The 22766-nt window shown below is 55.0% G+C and overlaps 9 protein-coding genes across 9 annotated transcripts; 4 read left to right on the top strand and 5 right to left on the bottom strand.

Annotated features, from left to right (window-relative positions):
• The first annotated feature begins 3624 nt into the window (after positions 1-3624).
• On the top strand, positions 3625-4785 carry N656DRAFT_781044 (RNA-binding domain-containing protein). Its single transcript, XM_064815505.1, has 2 exons — positions 3625-4311; positions 4377-4785. Exons 1-2 carry the CDS (start codon positions 3985-3987, stop codon positions 4506-4508), a joined length of 459 nt encoding a protein of 152 aa, XP_064668788.1. The 5' UTR covers positions 3625-3984; the 3' UTR covers positions 4509-4785.
• N656DRAFT_846415 (uncharacterized protein) lies at positions 4437-5510 on the bottom strand. The gene is made up of 4 exons (XM_064819230.1): positions 5238-5510; positions 5158-5173; positions 5002-5064; positions 4437-4939 (listed from the first exon to the last, which is right to left on the bottom strand). Exons 1-4 carry the CDS (start codon positions 5298-5300, stop codon positions 4815-4817), a joined length of 267 nt encoding a protein of 88 aa, XP_064668787.1. The 5' UTR covers positions 5301-5510; the 3' UTR covers positions 4437-4814.
• A 202-nt stretch (positions 5511-5712) lies between these two features.
• On the top strand, positions 5713-6367 carry N656DRAFT_799502 (cytochrome c oxidase, subunit VIb; the record flags this gene model as incomplete). Its single annotated transcript, XM_064817877.1, has 4 exons — positions 5713-5758; positions 6018-6130; positions 6219-6282; positions 6336-6367. 4 exons carry the CDS (start codon positions 5713-5715, stop codon positions 6365-6367), a joined length of 255 nt encoding a protein of 84 aa, XP_064668786.1.
• Positions 6368-6454: 87 nt separating this feature from the next.
• N656DRAFT_781043 (uncharacterized protein) lies at positions 6455-7934 on the bottom strand. The gene has a single exon (XM_064815504.1). The coding sequence runs from the start codon at positions 7694-7696 to the stop codon at positions 6692-6694; it is 1005 nt and encodes a 334-aa protein (XP_064668785.1). The 5' UTR covers positions 7697-7934; the 3' UTR covers positions 6455-6691.
• A 230-nt stretch (positions 7935-8164) lies between these two features.
• On the top strand, positions 8165-9361 carry N656DRAFT_734651 (uncharacterized protein). Its single transcript, XM_064812701.1, has 4 exons — positions 8165-8254; positions 8365-8402; positions 8560-8925; positions 9008-9361. Exons 1-4 carry the CDS (start codon positions 8216-8218, stop codon positions 9060-9062), a joined length of 498 nt encoding a protein of 165 aa, XP_064668784.1. The 5' UTR covers positions 8165-8215; the 3' UTR covers positions 9063-9361.
• A 1353-nt stretch (positions 9362-10714) lies between these two features.
• N656DRAFT_769707 (uncharacterized protein) lies at positions 10715-13200 on the bottom strand (the record flags this gene model as incomplete). Its single annotated transcript, XM_064813724.1, has 3 exons — positions 10715-10958; positions 11017-12924; positions 12980-13200. The coding sequence occupies 3 exons, from the start codon at positions 13198-13200 to the stop codon at positions 10715-10717; spliced, it is 2373 nt and encodes a 790-aa protein (XP_064668783.1).
• Positions 13201-15014: 1814 nt separating this feature from the next.
• N656DRAFT_769706 (P-loop containing nucleoside triphosphate hydrolase protein) lies at positions 15015-17078 on the bottom strand (the record flags this gene model as incomplete). The annotated part of the gene is made up of 2 exons (XM_064813723.1): positions 15015-16796; positions 16857-17078. 2 exons carry the CDS (start codon positions 17076-17078, stop codon positions 15015-15017), a joined length of 2004 nt encoding a protein of 667 aa, XP_064668782.1.
• Positions 17079-17908: 830 nt separating this feature from the next.
• Positions 17909-21325, top strand: N656DRAFT_176368 (uncharacterized protein). Its single transcript, XM_064808757.1, has 5 exons — positions 17909-18275; positions 18327-18446; positions 18504-18767; positions 18851-20811; positions 20861-21325. The coding sequence occupies exons 1-5, from the start codon at positions 18054-18056 to the stop codon at positions 21027-21029; spliced, it is 2736 nt and encodes a 911-aa protein (XP_064668781.1). The 5' UTR covers positions 17909-18053; the 3' UTR covers positions 21030-21325.
• Positions 21289-22707, bottom strand: N656DRAFT_781038 (uncharacterized protein). The gene is made up of 4 exons (XM_064815503.1): positions 22562-22707; positions 22299-22491; positions 21864-22227; positions 21289-21727 (listed from the first exon to the last, which is right to left on the bottom strand). The coding sequence occupies exons 2-4, from the start codon at positions 22334-22336 to the stop codon at positions 21497-21499; spliced, it is 633 nt and encodes a 210-aa protein (XP_064668780.1). The 5' UTR covers positions 22337-22491; positions 22562-22707; the 3' UTR covers positions 21289-21496.
• Between the last annotated feature and the right edge of the window lie 59 nt (positions 22708-22766).

The raw sequence follows: 22766 nt of genomic DNA, 5'->3' as shown, positions 1-22766 counted from the left end.
AGGGGGTGCAGATCCCTTGGGCGGCGGCGGCGGTGTCGGCGCACTCCGCTGATAGGGCCCGGCAAGTGGAGGGCTCTGCAGGTTTGTTTGGCCAGGGAAGGGGGATGTGACTGGTGGCACACTGGGCGTAGCCCTGCGAACAGGTGGCTTCGTGACCATGGGTACATCATTCCAGTTACCGGCATCTTTGTTGGCCTTTGGTGGGGGACCAGTGCTCCTAGCCGGTGGAGGGACTTGCGATCCGGCCTGACCAAAAGTGTGGGGTGGCCCATAACCCCCTACAGAGGGAGGCGAAGGCACATATCCAGCGCCTTGTGCATACGGCGTCGCCGCTGAAGGCTGATAGTGAGATGTCATGGCAGGTGCGTACGGATTCTGCGCTGGTGCCGGGGGCTGGGGTTGAACGGCTGGGGCATAAGGATTCAGGGGGCTTGGCCCCACGGGCGGGACGGAGGCGGGCTGCTGATAGCCTACAGAAGCCGCGCCGCGAGAGGCAGATCGGGAGGTAGGGGCAGCCTGCCGTGCTGCGACCCGGGGAGCAGCCTTCTGGGTGGCCAGCTTGACGCGGTTCCTGGCGACGTCAGCAGCGGGGAAGCTATCCGGGAGAAGGTCGAGATATTTCTGCGCAATGGCCAGTTGGCCGTGAGCAGCCGCGATATCCGCGTACTCGGTGTACTTGTCATACAAAGACGCAAGCTTCCAGCCTTCCGTAAGGTTCTTTTCGTTGTCTGTAAACTTGGTGACATGACGGAAAACTGTAACTTTTTCGATGAAGTGTTGCAGCGATCGCGCATGAACAGAAAAATTGGAGTCATCGCTGGCTTCTTGTAGCCCGGCCTGCTCCGCCTCCTGGAGTTCCGTGATCCAGATATCCACTACCTTTTCGAGCTTCGAGCCAACGAGATAGCAGAAGGAAGCGTCTTTCCTCGAGCCCGATTCGAAGATTCGGTCGCCAAGGGCCTCGCACAGATCGGGAAACTCGGACGGCTCGGCGAAAGTGCAGAGTGAGACCATGGTCTCCTTCCAGTTGGCAAGGTCTGCGTTGTACACGACATCCCACAGGTTCTTGGCGATGACTGAGCTAATGAGGCGCAAATAGCTTGGGCCGGCCTTCTTTTGGGCGAGATATGCTGTCTGCACCTTGTCAACCAGTTCCTTTCCACCGCAATTCGCAAGAATGAAGGCATCTGCAATTCTATCCTCCTTCAAGCAGATATTGACGGCCTTCTCAAAGTTGCCAAGAAGGAGAGCTCTGGTAATCTGGTCTTCAAGTGCCGTGTTGCCTCCACTCAGGAGATGGAATGGGTTGTCCGTTTTGGCACCCTTGGCAGCAGTAAGATCAGACAAGAAATCGTCGCCGTCGTCGACGTCGCCCCACATGCTTGTCACACGCTTGTGCTTCTTGGTTGCATCATGACCGTTGACTTGCGGCGGGGCTAACCCCGTCTCCTTTGGCTCTTCTTTCGGCTCTTCTTTCGACTCAGAAGTCTCTCCCTCTTCGTCGGGACCAGAGCCTTCTTCATCCTTGAAGCCCAGATAGTCGATTATCTTGGTACGTCCGTCAAGTTCGCTCAATGTCTTCAACACTTGCCAGTCAGCCTTCTCTTCGTCTGTCTTGGCATTAGCGATGTGAGAGTCGCAGATGCCGGCGATATCCCCGCTTTTCAAGGCCTCCTCAAACTTTTCTGTTGCCGAGCCAATGTCTGAATCAACGGAGAAGCTCGATATTTGAATCTTGGAAGATCTCGCTTGGCCAGCCGGCGCCTCACTCTTCCTGAAGATGACCAGCTTGCCCCCGTAGCCAAAGGAGACACCGACTGGTCGTTCGAACCACGCGGGCGCTCTGGCGAGAGAGAATGACGCCCCTTGGAGCTGAGTTGGTGCCTTGGAGAAGAAATCATCGTCGGACATGCTAGTCTGCGCGGCGGGAACAGCAGATGGGTTCGTATTTTGCAATGTCTGAATGGTGATTTTGCCGTCGAAGGACGCGGCAGCCGACAGATTCGGGTTGCCGGGGTGAAAGCGGGTCGAGAAAACCCAGTTTGTGGACTCGGGGAACTCGCCATATCGCTCGCCCGTCTGCGGGTTCCATACCAGCGTCCTGTTATCCTTGCCGCAAGAGATGAGTAGGCCAGGATCTTGCTCACACCATGACAGCGACAGGATGCCCTGGTCATGGCCTTGTAGCGTCCTCTCAGGCGCCTGTGAGTTCCTGAGGTTCCACAGAAGGATGACTGGGGTATTGTCATCGGACGTGGCTGTCAGGAGGTTCGTCGAGTTGTTCGGATCCCAAGCAATTGCGCTCACGGGCTTGCGGTTGTTGTTTAGGGTCAATGAAGCCTTCTTCGTCTTGAGATCCCACACTGTGACAAATCCGCCTGCGCTGCCAGTGGCTAGAATATTTGAGACCTTCCGATTCCAAGCCACGCAGTCGATATCCTGGGCTGCGGCAGTACCGAGGCGGAAGGCGGTTGAGGTGTCGTTGGTGTCCCAGATGAAAAGCTCACCCTTGGCACCAGCCGTGGCCAGGACTTGCGGCCGTAGGGGGTTAAACTGCAGCGCCTTGATGGGCCCAGTATGCTTGGTATCGCGTGACATGAGGGCTTCTTCGCCGGCGAGGAGCTTCGCGGCATCCCAGAGCTGTAGCGAGCCGTCCTCCATTGCGCCAGCAACAACACCCCGCGGGTGCTCATCACTCGGGGCTCCCCATGCTATGTCGTAGAATCTGACTTCATATCAGTACTCGGTCGGGGGCGCAACAAAGGCGACGCGGATTACCTAGACTCGGTGCTGATGCTGATTAGGGGCTGCAACTCAAGGCCCTGGTCCGGTGCATCGAGATTGAGATCCCACAGCTCCAGCTTGGTCTCATCAGAGAAGTCGGCATCCACCGCGCCTGACCTGGTGCCCGTGACCAGGAGAGGGTTTGTGCCAGGCGACCAAGCAAAGGCCGCAGTCCGCGGAATCTCCCTCAGCCGGACCATGTCGGCGGCGTTGGGCTAAGCTGAGAGTTGAAAGAGAAAAGGCAACGGCGTCAAGCGGGGTCTGGCGTCGGTAAAGCGGACTCGGAAATGCACAATTGGCCTGGGTATTGGCAAGCAAAACACGCCGAAGACCGTAGAGTAGGCGAGCCGTGGAGGCGAAGGTGAAAATGACTGGTGGTGCCAGTCCAGGCGGATCGAGTTGGAATTGTGTTGCTTCGTCTTGCCAGATTGCACCGACTTCCAACCACAGAAGGGATGTGCCCCAGAATTCTGGCGCGGGCTGTCTCACTAACCGTTCTAGGGAGGGAAGCCCCTGAGGAGGAGGCATTGAACCCTAACCCTCTAATCCAACACTGCCCTGCAGTTTTGCTTTGGCTTACTCATATAGACTGCAGAGCGAACTCCCAGCATTGCATAATGTAGTCCTACAACATTGTAGATAATCTGGAGCCATCATAAACGTATAGAGACCATATTCTCATTGAAAAACTCTAGATTGCTTAGTGACAGTTTCCGAGCTCATGTAATTACAATACATAGCGTATGCCGTGAGGATGACGTACTGTACCAAAACGACTCATGCCGCCAGCCGCAACCACAAGGCTCCAAGCGGGGCATCTTCGCCTGGTACTCCGTATCTACTGTAATGTACAATACATGCAGTACACATCTGGTACCTTACGATATACGAAGGACTGTATCCTTACTCAAACCTCACTCACTCAAGTCTCAAGCTCATCTTTGAAGCCACGTGGTTTTCGCAGTCGTTCCCGTCTTTCGACAGACAGCTTACATTGATGCGGAAATACAAACGCATCGGATAAGACTCGGCCAATATTTTCGTTTGGCTACCGAGTCACCAGCCTATACTTCATAACATCCCAAGAACAGAACATCAACTCTCAGACACTGAGCCCTTGTTGCCTCTCAACTTCAACCACTCGACCGCCAACTCACTTAACCGACAGCCCGGAATAGGAGGGATAGAAGGAGGAAAACAATGACGGATTCCACACGCTGGAAATCTACCGTCTACATAGGCGGGCTCGCCCCGGCCGTGACCGTGACCACGCTACAAGAGGCCTTCATCCCATTTGGCGAGATTGCCGACGTGTCGTTGCCCAAGAATGAGAACCCCAACACCGCTGCGGCCGAGCCGCACCGGGGCTTTGCTTACGTCGAGTTCGAGGATCCTGACGACGCCAAGGAGGCCATCGACAACATGGACCAGGCCGAGCTATTTGGGCGTGTCATCAAAGTGTCGGCGGCTAAGCCGCCCAAGAGCGCGATCCAGGGTCTGGGGAGCAAGACGGCCGTTTGGGAACAGGTGAGCCGCTCCCTCTTCCATATGAAAGCTTTCCGTGGGGGGTCATTAACTGTGCTGGGGTGTAGGAGGGTTGGCTTGCCGAGCATGCGGTGAGCGAAGAGGACAGGTTAGCGGCAGAGCAAGCTCAGAATGCAAGACCGGATGATCCCATGCAGGGACTTGAGGGTCTTGATGTTGCAGGGCCTAAACCGGAATGAAGGTTATCTACATGCTGAAGGAGCAAGGAGTTAGGGAGAGCACGCCAAGAGTGCGCGAATGGCCTGGCCCTACTCGTGATATCACGGGAAGCAACGGGCCAGGAAACTTTGCATAGCCACGGCGTTTGTGGGAAGCTTCTGTTAGTCATGGAAAATGCATGTTTGTTCACACGTCTTGGACACTGAAAACACCGAGGGTATTCAGACCCTGGCCCCGTCCACCCCGCTCGATGTTCCGTTCATATACAAGTCTACCGCCAGTCAAGTCTAAACCCCCTCGATCATGAGAAAAAATACATGCATCCCTTAGTGGTGCTCCGCATGAGACTCGGCGGCGCGGTTTGTCCTCTTGAGGCGGATGTTCTTATCGACGATTAGATGGCGGGCGCTCGAGTAGATGGCGGCAGAAACGGCAAAGGCAACGACAACACCTGTATCACCCCATGAGCGCAATTCCACGCCGGACTGTGGAGGATTTATCGCGGTAGCTCACCGAGGGGGATCAGTTCGGCGGGGATCTTCCTCAGGCGCCTCAGGCGCTGGGAGACTGTGTGCGCTGTGAATTCACCCGATATCTCGTCAACTTCGAATCGCTTCCAGACGCAGCGCATCGACTCGCTGATAGCTGTTGCTCAATGACTGGACATACCAGCTTGTTCCTCCTTCTACACATCGCCTGTCAGCTCTGACGCAATCTAGCTAAACTGCCGCATTGCAGCTCCAACTCACAGGTACCGGCCCCATCATGCGAGCCGTAGGACGGAACATGCGCAAAGATCGTGTAGCGAACATTTTGCTAGGAATTGAGTGGGGATGCTGGCTGGAGAAAGGAAATACGGCTGCGCAGCCCGATCGGTACTCCGGTAGTGAATAGGTGACGAGCTTTGGGAGTTGAGGTCAGCGGTTTTGGTGAATGGAAACATAAAGCCCGGTCCATTGAGACCCACAGCAGCACCAAACTTGGCCAGTGAAATCAGCCCACCTCTTGTGAAAAGCAGAGCATTTTTCTGCCTCAGGCCGAAATCCAATCATCAGAGCTCCAGTGGGTCATATTCCGCATCATTGCGTGGGAGCAACCGCACGGAGCCGAATACAGTGACAAGCAACACACGATAACCTCACCTCCCGGAGATCGACTCCCCGTCATTCAAGGTTGCCATTGAACCGCCGTAGTTCTCACCTACTTGACTCTTGACTTGCCAAAATGTCGGACGACGAGCGCGTTACCAAGCCCTTCAAGTTCGTCACAGGTACGATTGCGCCGCATTGCAAATTCCCGCCCCAGAAATTGGGCATGGCCTGATGTTTGGTGCTTCGTCCCGGAGACGTCTTTCGCTAACACTGTTGGTAGCTGGTACGCTATATCTCTTCCATTCTGCAGATATAATAGCTGGAAATTGAATTGGTCTATTTGGGAGGAGAACGGGGGGTGATGGATTTGGAGAGCAGGATGATGAAGAGGGCCGACGAATCACTTCAAGAGCACGATCTGACAACAGCCCTGCCTAGGTGTCGACGCCCGCTTCCCAAACACCAACCAGACCAAGCACTGCTGGCAGAACTACGTCGACTATCACAAGTGCATCCTTGCCAAGGGCGAGGACTTCGCCCCGTGCCGCCAGGTTAGCCGGTCCCCGCCCTTATTGGAGCTGTCTCCGAGGAGGGGGTGATGCTCTCAGATGCAGAAGCTAAACATCACGGTTGCTACAGTTCTGGCTCGCATATCGGTCTCTTTGCCCCAGCGGTTGGTATCAGCGATGGGATGAGCAGAGAGGTAAGAAGAATGAAGCTCTTGATCGCGTCCGGCAGTACTGACACGCAACGCAGAGGCTGGAAATTTCCCCGTTAAACTTGAATGAGGGGGTCTGAAGACTAGGAGCGGTTGGCAAGGGGATGTACTCGACCCGAACCTTGTTACATTAGATTTACATCAACATGGGATGCACATAGAGGGTGTAAGTCAATCTTGTACATTCAGTGAGGAAACCAACTGCGGAAACACAGAGGTTTGTTACGACAATCCTAGTACACGCTTGAGAATGTGACCCGGTGTTGCCAACCAGTCAACCAGAACACCAGACGCCAGAACCCCGTCCCACAGCTACTATAGCCACTCCGGGAGACTATGTTCGTCTCCTAAACAATACAAGCCAGCCCAATTGGGCCAGTATCACAGCCCTGCATCAGGCCTCTGCGTTTTCGCCCTCACTGTCGTCATCGGAACTCATAAACTCGTCGTCGTCGTCGAAACCAACAAATCTTTTCGCTGGCGCCTTGCCATTCTCCTGTTCCTTTCCCTTCCGCCTGATATCCGATCCCGCCTCTGGCTCCGAGGGCGGCGTAGTCGCCTTCGACCCGCCACTCTCCTCACTTTCGTCCATAATCTTCTTGTCACCGTCCTCCCCCTCCCCCTCCTCACTCTCGGCACCACTGTTGCTACTGCTCCCACCACCGCTCCCCTCCCCAACTGTCGCCCCAACACCCATTAGATTATCCCTGTACGCCCCGGCCCCTTGGCTCATGACCAGCCTGACGGCCTCGCGGGTGCGCTCGCCCACCTCCTCCTTGTCCTCGACCCACTTGCCGTCGAGGCCGACTTTCCGGCTGCCGTACTTGATCTCGTCCTGCCTGCGCTCGGCCATCTCGACAATCTCCTCCCAGCGCTTGCGCCGGCGCTCTTTTTCCTTGCGCTCCATCTCGGGCTTGATGGCCAGGTACTCGGCGAGCGCTTTCGCCTCGGTCACGGTGCGCAGCCGCCGCCCGTCCAGGTTGCGCGACGACCCTTGCTCCTCCTCGAGCGCCGCCGCACCACCCTTTTTCCGCTTCGACATGCGCCCGCCCGCCGCCCGCAGCTGCGACCCGAACCCGCCCTTCCCGCCCAGCAGCGCGGCGTGCAGCCTGAGGGGCAGGATCTCGTCATCATTTTGAGACCCGCTGTCGGTTTCTGATTCTGGTTTTGAGGGGTGCAGGAGGTGGGAGATTGGCTCGAGAGAGGAGAGCGGGACCGGGTGGCTGGAGAGTGTTGACAGGAGGAGGCGGGTGCAGAGTGCGTTGGGGGGGAGGCGGGCGCAAAGTTCGTCGCTGAGGGACGAGATGGGAGTTGTTGCCGGTAGGGCGAGGGAGAGTGTAGGTGGGAGGCCAGTACCGGCGAAGGTGCTTATGAGGACGTTGATCTTGCTAGGAGCCATGGTTGCTTTTGATACAGGTGCTCGTGTCGAAGTCGCGAAGATGTGGTGGCGACTGCGCCTGTTGAGGCGACTGCCGAGGGTAATTTATCTCGGAGACCTGAGGACGATCGAGTCGAATAAGTCAGGCTTGTGATATGAAATCAGGAGTCTAATGCGCGAATCCTGGGCGCCAGGACGCCAATGTTGGATGTTTAGGTATTTGGGAAGGTCCGGAGTTACAGGTATCGCATTGGTTGCTTACGGATAGTTCCATTGACCCTGTCACCCGCGAGGCTGGAGTCGCATGGACCAAGAACCTGGACCCACAAGCCACACCTGCGCCTGCCAGCCGTGCCAAGACTTGTATTACCGTGGCTGTGCGGCCCCGCTAATCTCGAGCCCTACTACCAGATGGGAATTTTGGCGCCGCAGAGCCCACAAATCACTTGTGATCTTGAATTTTGAAGAGCTCGACTCCCCAACGCCGACACTCTCCCAAGACCAATCTCCAATTGTGTCGACACCGATCCAGCCGCCAAGATGCTTATTCCAAAGGCTGATCGCAAGGCGATCCACGAGGTATGGCCATTTCCGACGCTTTTCGACACCTAGAGGATCGGGACAAGGGAAAATCAGAAAGACTCGGGGTCGTGGTCCGCAGGGAAGCCTGTCACTGACATTCGGGGCAGTATCTCTTCCGGGAGGGTGTTATGGTCGCTGCGAAGAAGTAGGTTCACCGAACTCCACCACAAGTCGCGTCCAATCTTCCCTTTCGAGCGACGAGCTGCGTTCAGCCACGATACGCGCCAGTACATGACAACCGATATCAAGACTACGAAGACCTTTTGACGGGTATCGGTTTACTAATTCTGGTGATGCTGCAGCTATGAGTCGACCCACGAGACCGGCATTCGCAACCTCTATGTCATCAAGGCCTGCCAATCCCTGACTTCGCGCGGCTACGTCAAGACCCAGTTCTCCTGGCAATACTACTACTACACACTGACCCCCGAGGGTCTCGACTACCTCCGGGAGTGGCTTCACCTGCCTGCCGAGATTGTCCCGGCTACCCACATCAAGCAGCAGCGATCGCATGCCCCGCCCCGCGGCATGATGGGCGAGGAGCGTGGTGAGCGGAGGTTCGGCGGCCGTGGCCGTGGCGACCGTGGCGACCGGGAGGGTGGCTACCGGCGCCGGGATGCTGGTGAGGGCAAGGAGGGCGGTGCCCCGAGCGACTTTGCTCCTCAATTGTAAGTTGGGCCGTTGAATTTTTGGGCATAATTATCCGATGGCATTTTGGGTTTCTGGTTTGCTGACAATGATTGCCTACAGCCGTGGTGGTTTCGGGCGTGGCCGTGGCGGCCGTGGTGACGCTCCTCCTTCGTAAAGCCGGAGGCGGATAATCTCTTCTCTCTATTGGGTTGCCAGCAACGGCAGAACGGCATGGCACGACATGTACTCTACATCGAAAGAGTAGAAAGGGTCGACCAGCAATGCACCTACTCGCCAGGACCGTGAGTGGTTTGCGTGAGGAGTTGGTGGTTAGAGATCATTCGGAAAACTTCTGCATTCAGGGTCATCATTTGCGGTCAATACGATTTTTACTCTCACTCGGTTGCTTCGTGATGCTACAGGCAGTTAGCCGGTCACCGGATGGATGAGTCTACGAACAATATGAGAAGGGAGTTTTTATCGTTTACAACCGGAACGCAATCAGCCTGGTTGCTTTGAGGTGTGTGAACCAAGGCTGTAGGCGTCGTCAAACTTCTTGCCCGAGTAGAGGTCATCCATGAGCTCGAAACGGCCAATACCAGAAGCTGAACCAGCTCCTCCAAGATCTCGTTCTAGGGCATAGCATCCCAACCAAATACAGTGCAAGTCTCAAACTTTCCCGGAACTGATTTTAAGGCTCGAAAGTGTTACAGTATTTGAGGACCAAAACCGAGCATGCTGTGGACAACACACTACACATATACAACAGTTACAAGCACGCGTGTGATAGGAAAGATAGGTATCGTAGTGCTTCCTCTTCTGACCTCTAAGTATTGGGCATGTTTGCTCCTTTGTACTTATTACTCTGTCAACGCGCCTTCTCGAATTGTACACTTGACCATTGTTACTGACTATACCCAGCCGGAAGAATACCCTTTCTCCTTTTGGTGGCCAATTCCTGAGTCGACGTTGAAAGAGTTGAGAGTCATCCACCTTCCTTCGTGGGCTCCTTTCCTGGAGCTCAACTCTGCCTATACACTAACGAATCCAGTGCAAGTGATCGATGATGTCTAGTTCTACCCAAGCAACATCAAGACCAAAGACTTCGCAACAGCATCTGCAAGCTGCGAGTGATCTGTTATTATAAGATCAGTCCAGGATCTCGTCAGAAAAACCAACAATGTGAGCACCATATTCCAAGCACTGTCAGGAGTCGCTGGCAATATTATACACAAAACACTGCACAACCTGGCTCGAACCATGTCAATTGTAACGGGCGAAATAAGCCGTGTCCCCAAGTATCCCATTCTATAGCTAGTATCTATTCTTTGTGTAAATGCAACCAAACAACACCCGACAGAAAAACATCCGACAGCTCAAGAAGAGGAGCCGCGCAGTTGTAGACAGAGAAGGATCCATAGATACCTTGGCAGCATATACCATAGGTGGTACATCCATATACATGGCATGTGTGTGTGTGAGAAAAGGTCATCACGTAATCGATCTATGCCCTGCCCGGGAATTAGATCCCTAGATTACCGCGTGGTTTGTCAGGTATCAAAGCCGGCCAACTGCCCTCCCCGTTGTTTCCGGCGAAGAGAATTGAGGAAAATAAACTTTGTGACGCCCGATACCATGCTGGATGAGTGACTTGACCACGAGACGTGACGTGACATGACAGCCGAAAGAAAGCCAATTACAAGACCTCTCTGGATGCAAATAAGATACGCGAAGTAGAGACCCTGTGTGAGCGGGACCCAGCTGTCGACTGGAACGACAGATAACCGTGATTATACACTAGCCCAATACTAGCCGAATGACCGGCTTTCAATCACGCATGCCCCATTGCGGCTTGAGCTGCGCCGCCGTGGCCGCTTGCGTAAAGACCTGGTCGCCAGGTAGCCGACTGACCCGTCCGGCGCCATTGCGAATGGCGCTAAGCTGCGCTTGCGAGATTCCGCTCCGGTTGCTGCGGATCGAGCCTGCATCGCTGCGAGCGTCCGAGTCGACAAACTTGCGGGGCGGGGCAAAGTCAAGGGCTGTGAAGGTGCCTGACTTGCGGAGTAGATGCCTACAAATCATGTTATTAAACCCTGTCTCGAAAATACCTTGTGATGATATCAACTTACGGGCTGGGTAGCGAAGGGAGTTCTTCAAAGGCGTTGACCAAGGGCGAATGTGCAGGCACGTTCATCTTGTACGGGCGGCGTTCGCCGACTGGACTCTGGGATCGGCCACGGGCGCGCTCGGCAAACGATTCAGGCGGCGCAAAGTCGGCTGCATTGAAGAGGGCAAAGGAGTCATCCTTGAGCTTAGACGGCGTGGGGAGGGTGGGCAAGTCCGCCGGTGGAGGCACCGGCTTTCTTGGACCACCAAAGCGATTGCCGGACATTGCAGAACCGGCGCGTGAGGGCCCATAACGGCCTGAGGCCGACGATCCCGGACGCGAATGACCGCCCAGCTGGTTAGAGACTGAGGATCCCGGCCGGGGAGGACCACGCACGTTGGGCGGCAGCCTCATGCCCGTCTGAGATCCATGGAAAGCACGCGGAGGGCCCCTTGGGCCGGGGAATCGCTGGCCTGACGGCGGCGGCGTCATGGCCCTGCGAGATACGGGCTGCGCATACGGCATGACAAAGGAATTGGACGCAGGATCAAAGTAAGGCGCATCTGCGGCGTAGTCCTCGTAGTAGTCAACGCTGTTGGCGTGATGCTGTGGTGGTGGTCGCTGCCGTTGCGGGACGGACAACGATGACGGCATTTGAGGGACGGGCGGCATATTTTCGGGCTTGGTATCATCAAAGTATTCCTTGTAGAAGGATCTAATGCGGTTTGCCCTGTATTCAGGATCCTCTGATTCCATGATTTCGTCAGGGGGGAGAGGGCGGAAGCCAACAGAAAGACGGCGATTGTCCTGCTGAGGTACGCCCAACCCGTGGCCTCCATCCTGCTGTTCATACAGATGTGATGTCCTGCGCATATCCCGGCCTCTGGGCGCTTCCGTATCAAGCTGTCCGGCGCGGTTCTCCGGTGAAGGCGATCGGGGTTGCTGGGGCATTTCCGCATAGTCAAAGGCGTAGTGATCATGGGGCTCCTCAATAATCGGTGCCGAGGCCTGGTTCAGCTGTCTCTGCGGCGGCGGGCTCATGACTCGGCTGTTATACGACGAAGCGGAAGTTCGTACCGATGCCCGGGAGGGCTCAACTTGACCCACAAGTCCGAGACCGACAATGCTAGGTTCAACTGGGCTCCGAACCTCCCGGGTCTCAGGTTTCTCAAACGGATTGCCAAAGCTTGCGTCTTCGATAGCTACCCCGGAATCAGCCGGGCTTGGCTGTGGTGGTGACGGCAGTGGGGCTGAGGGAGCTTTTAGGGCAACGGCTGGGGGCTCCTGGATCAGTGCGCTGGCGGCACTTGCATCCTGCGACTTTGCAGAAGATGTGTCTGCAGATTCGGCAGGCAGTGACTCCCTGAAAGGGAAGTTCAATTGCGGAGCGGTACTTGCTGGCAGAGGCTGCTCGGGCTTCATGTGGGTTGGCTCTGGTGGATGAAGCGGCGGCCTCGGCAAAGAGTTTTGACGGCCAGGCCGATACGGACCTGGGGACATGGGCCCAGTATCCGGGATGCTGCTCGATCGAGTGTACACTGAGGCGGCTTCATGACCTCGAGGAAAAGACCGGATCGAGCCAACCTCGCTCCCGGTATACTGTGCCACGGGTCGGTAGGGGTCCTCCTCGGACTGATGCAGTGTTCGGGCCAGAGAATTGAGAGACTCGCGCGAATTATGGGCTTCCGGAGGCAAGAGGTATGGGTTCGACAGGTTCATGTCCATGGACATTTGTTGGCGGTTGAAGCGTGACTGAGAGTCCTTCTCCCTGCCAAGCAGACTCTTGCGCGACGTTTTACCCGCAGGTCCGCTATCTCCCAAGCCAAAGTCTAGCGACTTATGAGGGTCATTGAGATCCTCATTTCTCTGCCTTTTGATGTTTCTCCGGTGAAGGTAAAAAAGGACAGAGACGATCGCTACAAGAGGAATTCTGTGGATTCATGTGAGTTTGCCATTGTCAGGTACGGGGCAGTTTCGGCACTTACGCAACTCCAAGGGCGATAGGAATAGTCAGGTCGGAACCACCAACAGGCTTCTCGCAAAGTCGTGCGTCTGTACACTCGGTCGTTTTCTCGGCTCGGGTGGACAAAACTGGAGAGGGGACATTCAATCCTAGCGTGGTTGTGCCCATCATTTCCTGCGCACCGCGCCTGACCATTGGGATTCTCGGTCCCATGGCGTACACAGCGCCTAAACCGTCTTCCATCTTCGAGAACCAGGTATCCTCCCTCCACACTCGATTTTGGTCCTCGATGGCAGTCTTCAGGTCTGAAGAATGTGGCCGTGACAGTATTACTTATTTTGCTGCGCAAGAAATGCCAAGGGAACAACGAGCGTTGGAGTAAAAGAATGCTGTCATAACAGTCGTATCGCAGAACCTCCAATAAGCGATGTAGCGGCTCTCTGTTCTAGTGTAGCCGAAGGAAATGGAGTGACGGAAAGATCAACATTCAAGGCCGCAATTGGACGGGCTCCCGAAAGTATCACGACGTGAGTCGATTCCAAGGCTCTCGGAGAAGATTGTCCGTGGAAGAGCCAATGCTTCAATGGCCTAGCACCGAAACCACAAAGCTTGACCGAAAAAGATTGACTTGACGAGGGAAGTCGTCGCTTGTCGGTGAACCGATCTCGGTTGGAAAGGAGTAGAAATGAGAGACACGCCTGCTGGCAGGCTAGACGGGGAAAAGGAATGAAGAATCACACGTCCGAGGACGATGTGAAGTTGGCAGCCGTCTGGTGTCGCGGTCGGGATCGGTGTCCTAGGACGCCAAAAGGAGTGAAAGTTTGTGAAAGAGTGACAATTAGGATTAGATTTGCGGTTAGTGAGTTAGGGAACGACGAGAGCGACAGGATGGGGTTGAGAAGGCCCCGTTCGGCTAGCCCAGGCCCTGAAGCAACGACGGTAAAGGCCCCCTGACGTGTTCGGTTGGGTCACCAAATCTCCGCGAAGGAGAAGGGATTGCCAGGCCGAGTGAAGGCTCTGTCCTGTCGGTCTCGTGGGCTCGACTTCCAGCGGTGACTGCGACGGACGAATAGAAATTGCTCATTTCAGCTTTAATCAAAAAGGGGAAGCGGAGGTGTCCATTGGGTGGATGCTTCAACAGGGGCGGCCGGCCATTGAAGCTGTGATAAGCCAATCAATGGCAGGCTGGTCCGTTTTTCTTAGCGGCCTACTCCTGGGACCGGCCGAGCCAATCATACATCAACAACCTTGCAGAAAAGCCCCACGATCTGATGCAGGATGCAGGAACGCAAACAAACTCAGATGGCGCTAATCTCGCCAGCCCGCCAGGGAACTTTCAGGTACCCGGCCTAATAAAATCAAGGGGCATGGTACTTGTGCAAGAGCATTGCCGAGATGAACCAGTCTCGCCTGTGTCAGCGATCCTTGAGGAACATCACCGGCTGCACCCGCCTCCTGATCCGCCTTCGACTTCATCGCGGGGTGAGGCGCGGGCATCTTGGGATTGCAGATTTGCAGTCTTGCGAAGGCGCAGCCTAGCATATAGGATGGTGTTGGCTGTTTCATGACCTTGACTTGCAGACAACAGACGACTACGGATACCTAACCCGGAATATAGTCTGGATGGATGGCTGCCTTGGTCGAAACAAAACTTTGGGAACGGTTGCACGGCATGGTGTATTCCTCCGGTTTATTTTAGACGCTCGAGTTTGTCCTCTAGATGTTGAACTATCTCACAAACGCCGCCAACCGTCTGTAGCGGCTCGATGACTGCCTCGGCTCGGCTTCGCGTCTCTGGTTGCAAAACGGAAAGCCACAGATGTCGATGCATTCGCCGTATGTAGCTTATCTATTCTGGCTCACAGGATCGTTTCCCTGCAGGCCGGAAAGCGATTATCTTCTTTCGACGGCCAGGTCGTCTGGGAAGCCCTTATTCGCGCCGCCCTAGTTGCCCAGTGCTCTCTGCCATATATAAGGAGAAAACGATACTGCCCCATGCGGACTGACGCCGAAAGCTGGATTCACGGCTACGCGGGCTGCCGTCACTGCCATCATCATCAACTCGTTTTGTAGAATTCTGGTGCGTACTCTAGCAACCACTCCTTGTTGATCTTCGTGATATCCCGGATGAATGTCTTATTGGCCGTTTCCATGACCTCGTGGAATATGACCCAGTCCGCCTTGCGATTGAACAAGATTGAACTCGGATGGGCATGAAGGACTGTTGTTCCAGAGACGTTCCTGAACGTGCCGTCTGGTTGCATCCTTGCAGCATGAGCGAAGTAGCCTGCAGTCAGACACCGTCGGATCTGCTCGGCTTTATTGGCTGTCGAGGCAGATGGGGATGCGAGCGATTCCTCGACCTTGATACCAAAACGTTCCAGGTACCTCTTCAACTGTGCCCGGATACTGACCGCTTGGCTCATGGCTCGGAAGTTGAGCAGATTTTCATGGCAGAAGCGAGCTTCTCTTCGGCCCTTTGTCACAAAAGCTTGGTAGACGTTGAGAAGGGTTAGATGGTCCCCTTCCTCGACCGAGAACTTTCTCTTTGCGCTTTCGGTCTTTTTCTTCTCCCCTTCGTGTTGAATCCAGACACTTCCACCGAGACTAGTCATGGCTGCTATTGTCAAGATCTCGCTTAGGCAGCCGAATGACGAAGCCGAGAGCAGCGTTTTAGCCATCATTGGCTCAACTGCCAGTTCCGCCATCCTCATCCCAAGGGGTTTCGTCAGCTTGGCGTAGTCGTCGAGGGCGCCGAGGGAGTAGAGCAACTCAAGTGCCCTGGTCATCAACTCGGCAGGAGGCGACGTTAGAAAGTCAAACCTCAAAACATTGTCTATGCCGAGGGCTTTGAGTTGGAGAATGAAAGGTGCTAGATTTGAACGCTGGATCTCGGGTACGTTGGCATCCGGAAGGGACTGGTAAGCCTCTTCGGTGTACAGCCGAAAGCATTTTCCGGGTCTTGTCCGGCCAGCACGTCCTGCACGCTGAGCCGCCGATGCCTTGGACACTGGTGTTGCCGTTAAGCTCTCTATTCCGGTTTTTGGGTTATATGCCCGTAGCTTAACAAAGCCAGAATCGACAACATAGACTATTCCGTCTATTGTCACCGAGGCCTCGGAGATGTTGGTAGAAAAGATGACTTTTCTGAAGTTTTCGGGCGCCTCTTCGAACACGTACATTTGCTGGTCAGCGGATAGGCCGGCATACAACGGCAGAGGAAGGATTGACTGAGACCCCGGCGGTAGCTTTGTCGACCATTCCGAGACGGCTTGCACGGCTTGCTCGATCTCGTCCCTCCCGGTCAAGAAGACGAGTACGTCACCATTGGGTTCATTTTCATGTATTTTGAAGACAGTTGAGACAGCTTTCTCGAGATAATCTTCGGCCGGGGAGTCTAGGTAGAGGATGTCTATCGGGTACGTCCTACCCTCGAGACTGATTATGGAGGCGATATCATCTATGTGGGTGTCGTCTGGAGCTGCTTCGCCTTTGGGCCCTGAAAAGAAACTGCGGAAATCTTCGGCTTGAAGCGTTGCGCTGCTGATGATAATTCTCAGATCAGGCCTCTTCTTGCGAATTTTCTTCAGGAGTCCAAGCAGAATATCGGAACTGATTGATCTCTCATGAGCCTCATCGACCATGATCACCGAGTATCGAGACAGAAGGGGGTCTACAAGGGCCTCCCGGATCAGCATGCCGTCGGTGAGAAACTTGATGCGTGTACTTGATGATGTGGCATCCTCAAAGCGGATAGAGTATCCAACCTCCTTGCCCACCTCACAGCCAAACTCCTCGGCAACTCTCATAGCTACCGTGATGGCAGCGACACGGCGGGGCTAGGCGAGACGTTCCATTAGTATGCTTACGGACAGAAGTAACACAATGAATTTGCGTACCTGAGTGACGCCAATGACTTTGCCATCTGTACACCAGCCAGCATTCTCCAAGAACTGCGGAATCTGCGTGCTCTTGCCGGAGCCAGTTTGACCCACGACAATCGTGACCGGGAAGGTCTCAACGAGATACAAGATGGAGGTCCGATGCTTAGCAATTGGCAATAGAGCCGTTGGTTTATGAAGCGCTGGAATGAATGCCGCCTCCAGGCTAGATTCATCCATGTCTGCACACCCACAGTGAAGCTCTCAGGAGCCCAACAGTGTCCGAAAATGAACCGGCGCGATGACAGAGAGCAGATAGTGTCCCTCCACATTAATTCAGTGTGAACCAAGACCAAACTGAAGATCCCTGTTTAATCCATGCTATGCACGGGAAACCTCAACAGATCGGATACGCAGAGCACAGTTCCTCATGAATCTGCTGAAGCAGCAGGACTTCGAGTTGAGTGAGAAGGAGAGGTGCGGCTGCAGGTGCTCCTTGAAAAGCGTTGAGCGTGCTTGCCTGCCATTCAGTTGCCTTGCAACTTAAACTTCAGCGCCGCGACGGAGGAAGTACAGTGCCAGACGGAGAAACACTGTAAAAGTTTACTGTGTGGAGTGGCTACTAGTAACTTGAAGTTCATTCACATTGAACTTCAAGTGTGGATTCTGTGGAAGGTTCAATCCGAGTCGTTGATGCCTGAGGTGAGCGCCACAATTCACCACCTCAACAAGCCCAGTCACCGAGCTTCTCGCGGCGAGAACCTGCCCTCGCACTTTCCAGGTTTCCAAGCACAAGTCGCAGCATCACTGCTGCCATCTCGCGCTCACTCAAAAGAACCTGCGCAAGCTGCCAAGGGACTGAAGAATCACCTGTTGATGTCTAACTTTAGATCTGCTGTCTGCCTACCTGATTACATTGTGTGAACATTGGCCGACGAATTTCCCCGTCCATCAGGAGCACCGCCATCCTTTTTCCTTATTTGTTTCTCCAGTTCTGCTCTATTTCGCCGGCAGGCTGCGAGTCATTTCTCTTTTGGCCCATTTTGCACAGAGGACGATTCTGCCTACCTTGACCAAGCAGATAGTCGTCCTCCAACAACGCTTGGGACCGTTGGCTGCCCGTGTTGGCTGAGGACGATTCCTTCTTACTGAATTGTCTAGCACTTACGTGATCATAAACATTTCACTATGGTGAACTGATGATTACCAGCAAAGATGGGAAGAGAAAAGGAAAATGCCCCTCGCGCGACCAGCGGGGGGCACGCCAAGGAACGGCACAAACGAGATCGCGACCGCAAGGGCAACTTGATAGACTGGACAGCACCCTTGCCCCCAGGTTTGGTTGCGAGGCCTGATAGACCGAAGATCAGTTCCAAGCACAAGTCTTGGTTCGAGTTCATCGAAAACAAGGACAAGAAGAAGAAGCTCGAGTTCGAGGTAACTGGAAGACGTGGTACACCGTTGACCGAGGTACTGACCCAAGGACAGTTTACCGAGAATAGAGACCCGCCGCCGGGGTTTGAGTTTGTTCCTATTGGGAACCCCGCTCTGACAACAGCATGCAAAGAGCTCTCTCGTGAGCAGGGCGCCATGATCTTCATCGTCACGGTTTGTCGGCATCTTTGACTCACATTGGTGGCAGTGGTCTGACACTTTGGTGCATAGTCATCTCATGGTTACTATTCCAAGGGACTCAGCCTTCATCTGAACCGTGCTGGCCACCACATCAGACAGTCGATAGTGGAGCAAGCACGTAAATCCCTCGGGGATGATCAACTAGCCGCTGTTGCCGCGGTGCCTGGCCAGCCCGAGCCCATCCCTGAGAGGCAAGAGGACATTAACAGGCAGGCTGACGCTGCTATAAGGGACCTGTTTCCTCGCATACCGAACACCGACCGTCAGATGATCATTGAGCATGCATTTAACAAGGTAGGCACACTCTCAACTCGCCCATAGGGTCCGAAAGATCCCGAGTCATCCGCCAGGTACCTAATCTCAGCTCAAACCTACAGACAAGGCTTAGCAAGGGTGAAATACCGGTTGGGCTAGCCTCCCAACTGACTCTCTCACGTCGTGTACAGCTAGCCGTCCTTGCTCATATCCGCCACAACCATACGAGGTATGACCAGTTGCTCAAAGAGACAACGTATGTCAACGCTCGTAAGGCTGTTGAATCTCTGTGTCTCGATATCCTTGTCAAGTGGCGAGGAGATGAGGAGACAGGCCGGGATCAGCTGGACGAGATCCTCTGTGAAGTTATTGTCATCTCAGACTCCGAGAGTGATGATTCTGGCTCGGACGACGACGACGAGGAGTCGTCCGACACCTCGTCATCGGCAGAAGAGATTCCCGAGAGGGGCATGGTGAGCGATGGCCTAGCAGGCAGAGCAACGCTGCCTCCTGCCGAGCCCTCCGCCCCATTGAGCATTCCCACGTTCCGTGGCGAGGGGCCGTCCAGGGCTACGCTCGCGCCGCAAGGGGTTAAAAAGGCGTCGCACAGAGATCGGAAAGCAGCCAAGTGGGCGCAACGCGGCTTTGGCAGATACCAAGCGGCCCGAGACCAAGCTTGGCACCAGGCTGTAGAGCGACAGCGACTTGGGAACGATCAGTCGGTGCAATCCGGACGGTTCACGCCTGTGGATGGGTCTACGACCAATAGACCACAACAATGGCATTCTGGGGAACCAGGCGCACTGAATTCTGGACTGGCGACGGTTCGCAGTGGAATTGAGCCTCCGCCCTGTGTCCAACGCGGGCCATATCGCGCTTCTTTGCCCCCTGTGGAATCGCGGTATGTCTCGGGAAGCGCTCGCAGTTACGCCGATGATCTGCAGTCGACGGTTCCTCCTGCAGCATATCGCATGCCCCAAGGTACACGCATTCAGAGGGACTCACCGAGCAGAGGGTTCGAGCCTGTAGTCAGGCCCCGTCCTCCCTTGGATAACGTTTCTGAGCTCGAACGGGTAAGCCACCATGGCCAGGATCTCAAGGATCTCCTTGTGCCGTCAATCGAACCCCGTTCTCCCGACTTGTCCCATTTCCCACCCCGATCCCCCTTCCCGAACCATCAGCCCGGCCCTGGCTTTGCCCGCGTCGCCGAGGGGCCTGTGCGGGCGTCGGCTTCCGTGCTAACTGGCGAGGCCACAACTTCACGTGGGGTTCAGAACATCTATCACGATGAAGGGTTTGTGAAGCTCCCTCCGCGGTCTGATGCAAGCCGTATGCCAGCCGCGCCCGATCCTGGCTTGGAACCTTTCATTCTGGTAAGGTCGCAGCCAATGCACACTACCACTGCAGTTGATACCCCGACTTCTGTTTATGGTGGGTTGGGTGCCAGACATTCGTCGGCATATTACGACAATGGCCCGGGTGGTAATGACGGGTCGATCCCTAAGTCGGGCTCCCGCCCTATCTGGGTTGGGGATGACGGGTTCATCCTTAGATCGGAAGCTCGACCCATACTCATCCAGGACGATCCCCCGCCATTCAGGACCTCGCAGGCAGAGCCGGCGTATCGTTCCTCGCGGGCTGTTCCTCGCTCCCCCACGGAGTGGATCCCGGAGGGCCGTCCCGGTAGCCCTCGCTGGGTGGAAGACAACAGGAGGCATGTCGACCCGATAGTCGACCGGCGTATTGAGACCCTTCGCAACGACTTCGTCGAAATCGTTCGGGTCTCCAATAAATTTCCCAAGCGGTACGAGCCGGATGCGGCTCAAACTAATGCGACGCGTGGTGAATTGCGATCCGCGACTTTCTACCCGAGCGTATCACACCAGGTAAACGATGACGCTGTGCTACGCTACTCCCAGCAGTTCCCCACGCAATCCCAGCAATCTGAACATCATATGGGGAGGGTCGAACAATCCGCGGTCAGACATGAAATCATTCCCTTCGCTCCACGACATCCAGCAGCGTATGGGAGCGCTGTTCACGAGCGGGTGGTTGGCATTGAATACGTCCACCCTCGTCCAAGGTAAGTGGCTTGATGTTTGATTGAGATCTGATGTTTACCAAGGTAGCAGCTTTGAGACCCATACTTATTGGGAACGTGACCGCCGGTACGAGGCGGGAGATCCTATGTACCGATCTCGGTCCGCTTCGATTATCCCTGCGGCGTACTCGAACTCCACATTCCCTCCACAGGCCGACCGCCGAGTCCCAAGAGCGGACGAAGTAATTACACTTGATTGATCGGGGCAGCCTGACGACTATTCACCCGAGTTGCTGTTCCACACTACAGCTCACTGTCACCGCCATCGTCATCGTCTGGCTGTAACGCCGTACACATGTCGAGACTCATTGCTTGTATCCAGTCGCCACCAACTTGGCGGAGTGGAGACAAGAGGAGCATCATTCTGGTTTGGAGCATACAGGCATTCGGGGGTGAGCGCAACTGTTGGTTGAACAGCCTATTGCTTTTCCAGCATCGGAATGGGCGTCAGTTATATACGGTTCATCGCTGTAAAGGCTCTGGATTCGTCCTTTGATGTACGGTTTAGACTAGTCATTAGTATACCCGCCTGGGCTGTATTGACAAGCTCGGATTCCCGAGCATGACACTCTGATCCTAACGTATATGCAAAACTCGTGAGTCATCAGGCAACGTATCCCCATAACACGTCCCGTACCACCAACGTCCTCTCCTGATAGCACGCCTTCTAGGAGGCTAGCATTGCCTGCCTCTCCGTCTGCCTCTTGAGCCCCGTCGTTTCCGGCTTAGGCTCCTCCTCGACCTGGTTCGCTGGCAGCTGGGTGTCAGGAACACTCGGCAGTTGCTGTCGAACTCCTAAAGTCCTGCCCGTGACTTCAGCCTCAAGCGCTGCCAGCTCATCCTCAACCTCTTCCTCATCCTGGTTCGTTATTCGCCCGGCAAGTATCTCGCTGACTTCCTATAGATGGGGCATGGATGTCAGCTCCCAAGCCACTATACTCTCTCTCTCTCTCTCTCACACACACACACAAACCAAAACCAAGGAATGAATTAGAAATAGGGAGCAAGAGAAGAAAACGGGGGAACAAACGGACCTTCTGGTAAGCAATCGCCTCGGCTGTCTCCTCCATCAGCTTCTCCACCTTCTCGATGCCGCCCATCTCAGCGTGTATCTCCTTGAGCACCTTGGCGCCCTGCTGCAGGCCGAAGACGACGTCCTTCTGGATCAGCGCGAACTCGACCGACGACGTCAGCTTCTCGAGCTGCTCGAGCTGCGCGTCCGTCTTTGCCAGCAGCGATTCCTGGTACTTTTTGCGCCGCAGGGCGAGCAGCGCGCGGGCCTTGTCACCCTTGGCCAGCATCTGCCGCGCGATGGCCGTCTCCTTGTCCGTGAGGAGAGTTATCCGCCGCTGGTATTGGTGGAGCTTGTCTCGTTGCAGTTTGAGGTCGAGAATTGCTCTGCTTGGAGTGGTTAGTTGGGTTTGGTTTATGATACGTGGGGAGAAGGCCCGGTTCGTTGGACTACTGACTGGTCCTGTGCCGTTATACGGCTGGAGCTATTGCCCATTGTGACATTGGCGTCGAGGGGCTCACTACTCCCGGGGCGGTGGTGAGGATTGGTTGGTAGCGGGGTCTTGTTGATTGTCGCTGAGGGCTCGTATGCCGGCCCTTGAGCAAGATGGAGGTGGGAAGCCTGAAAGATGCAAGTCGTGTGGTTTGGATCTGGATATGTGATGGCACGCGCGGGGCTAGTTAGTACCTAACTACACGATACGTTCTGATACAAACTCACATTACACTTCTTCAGGAAGTAATCTTCGCAAGAGTACCTCCACAACGATAATGCTTCCAGTATACCTAATTATACACGTGTACGTCTGCTGAACTGCTGTTCCAGTCAACCCTGTTCATGCCCGTTCAACTGTTCCAGAGACCATTCTCGAACGTCACACCCGGTACGTATACCTTATCGGGGTTGCACGGAGATCTCCACTAAC

The sequence above is a fragment of the Canariomyces notabilis genome (genome assembly GCF_033297395.1).
Source record: "Canariomyces notabilis strain CBS 508.74 unplaced genomic scaffold N656scaffold_16, whole genome shotgun sequence".
Taxonomy (NCBI): Eukaryota; Fungi; Ascomycota; class Sordariomycetes; order Sordariales; family Chaetomiaceae; genus Canariomyces; species Canariomyces notabilis.
The sequence above is the reverse complement of the archived record's forward strand: the minus strand, read 5'-3'. Positions and strand labels throughout refer to the sequence as shown.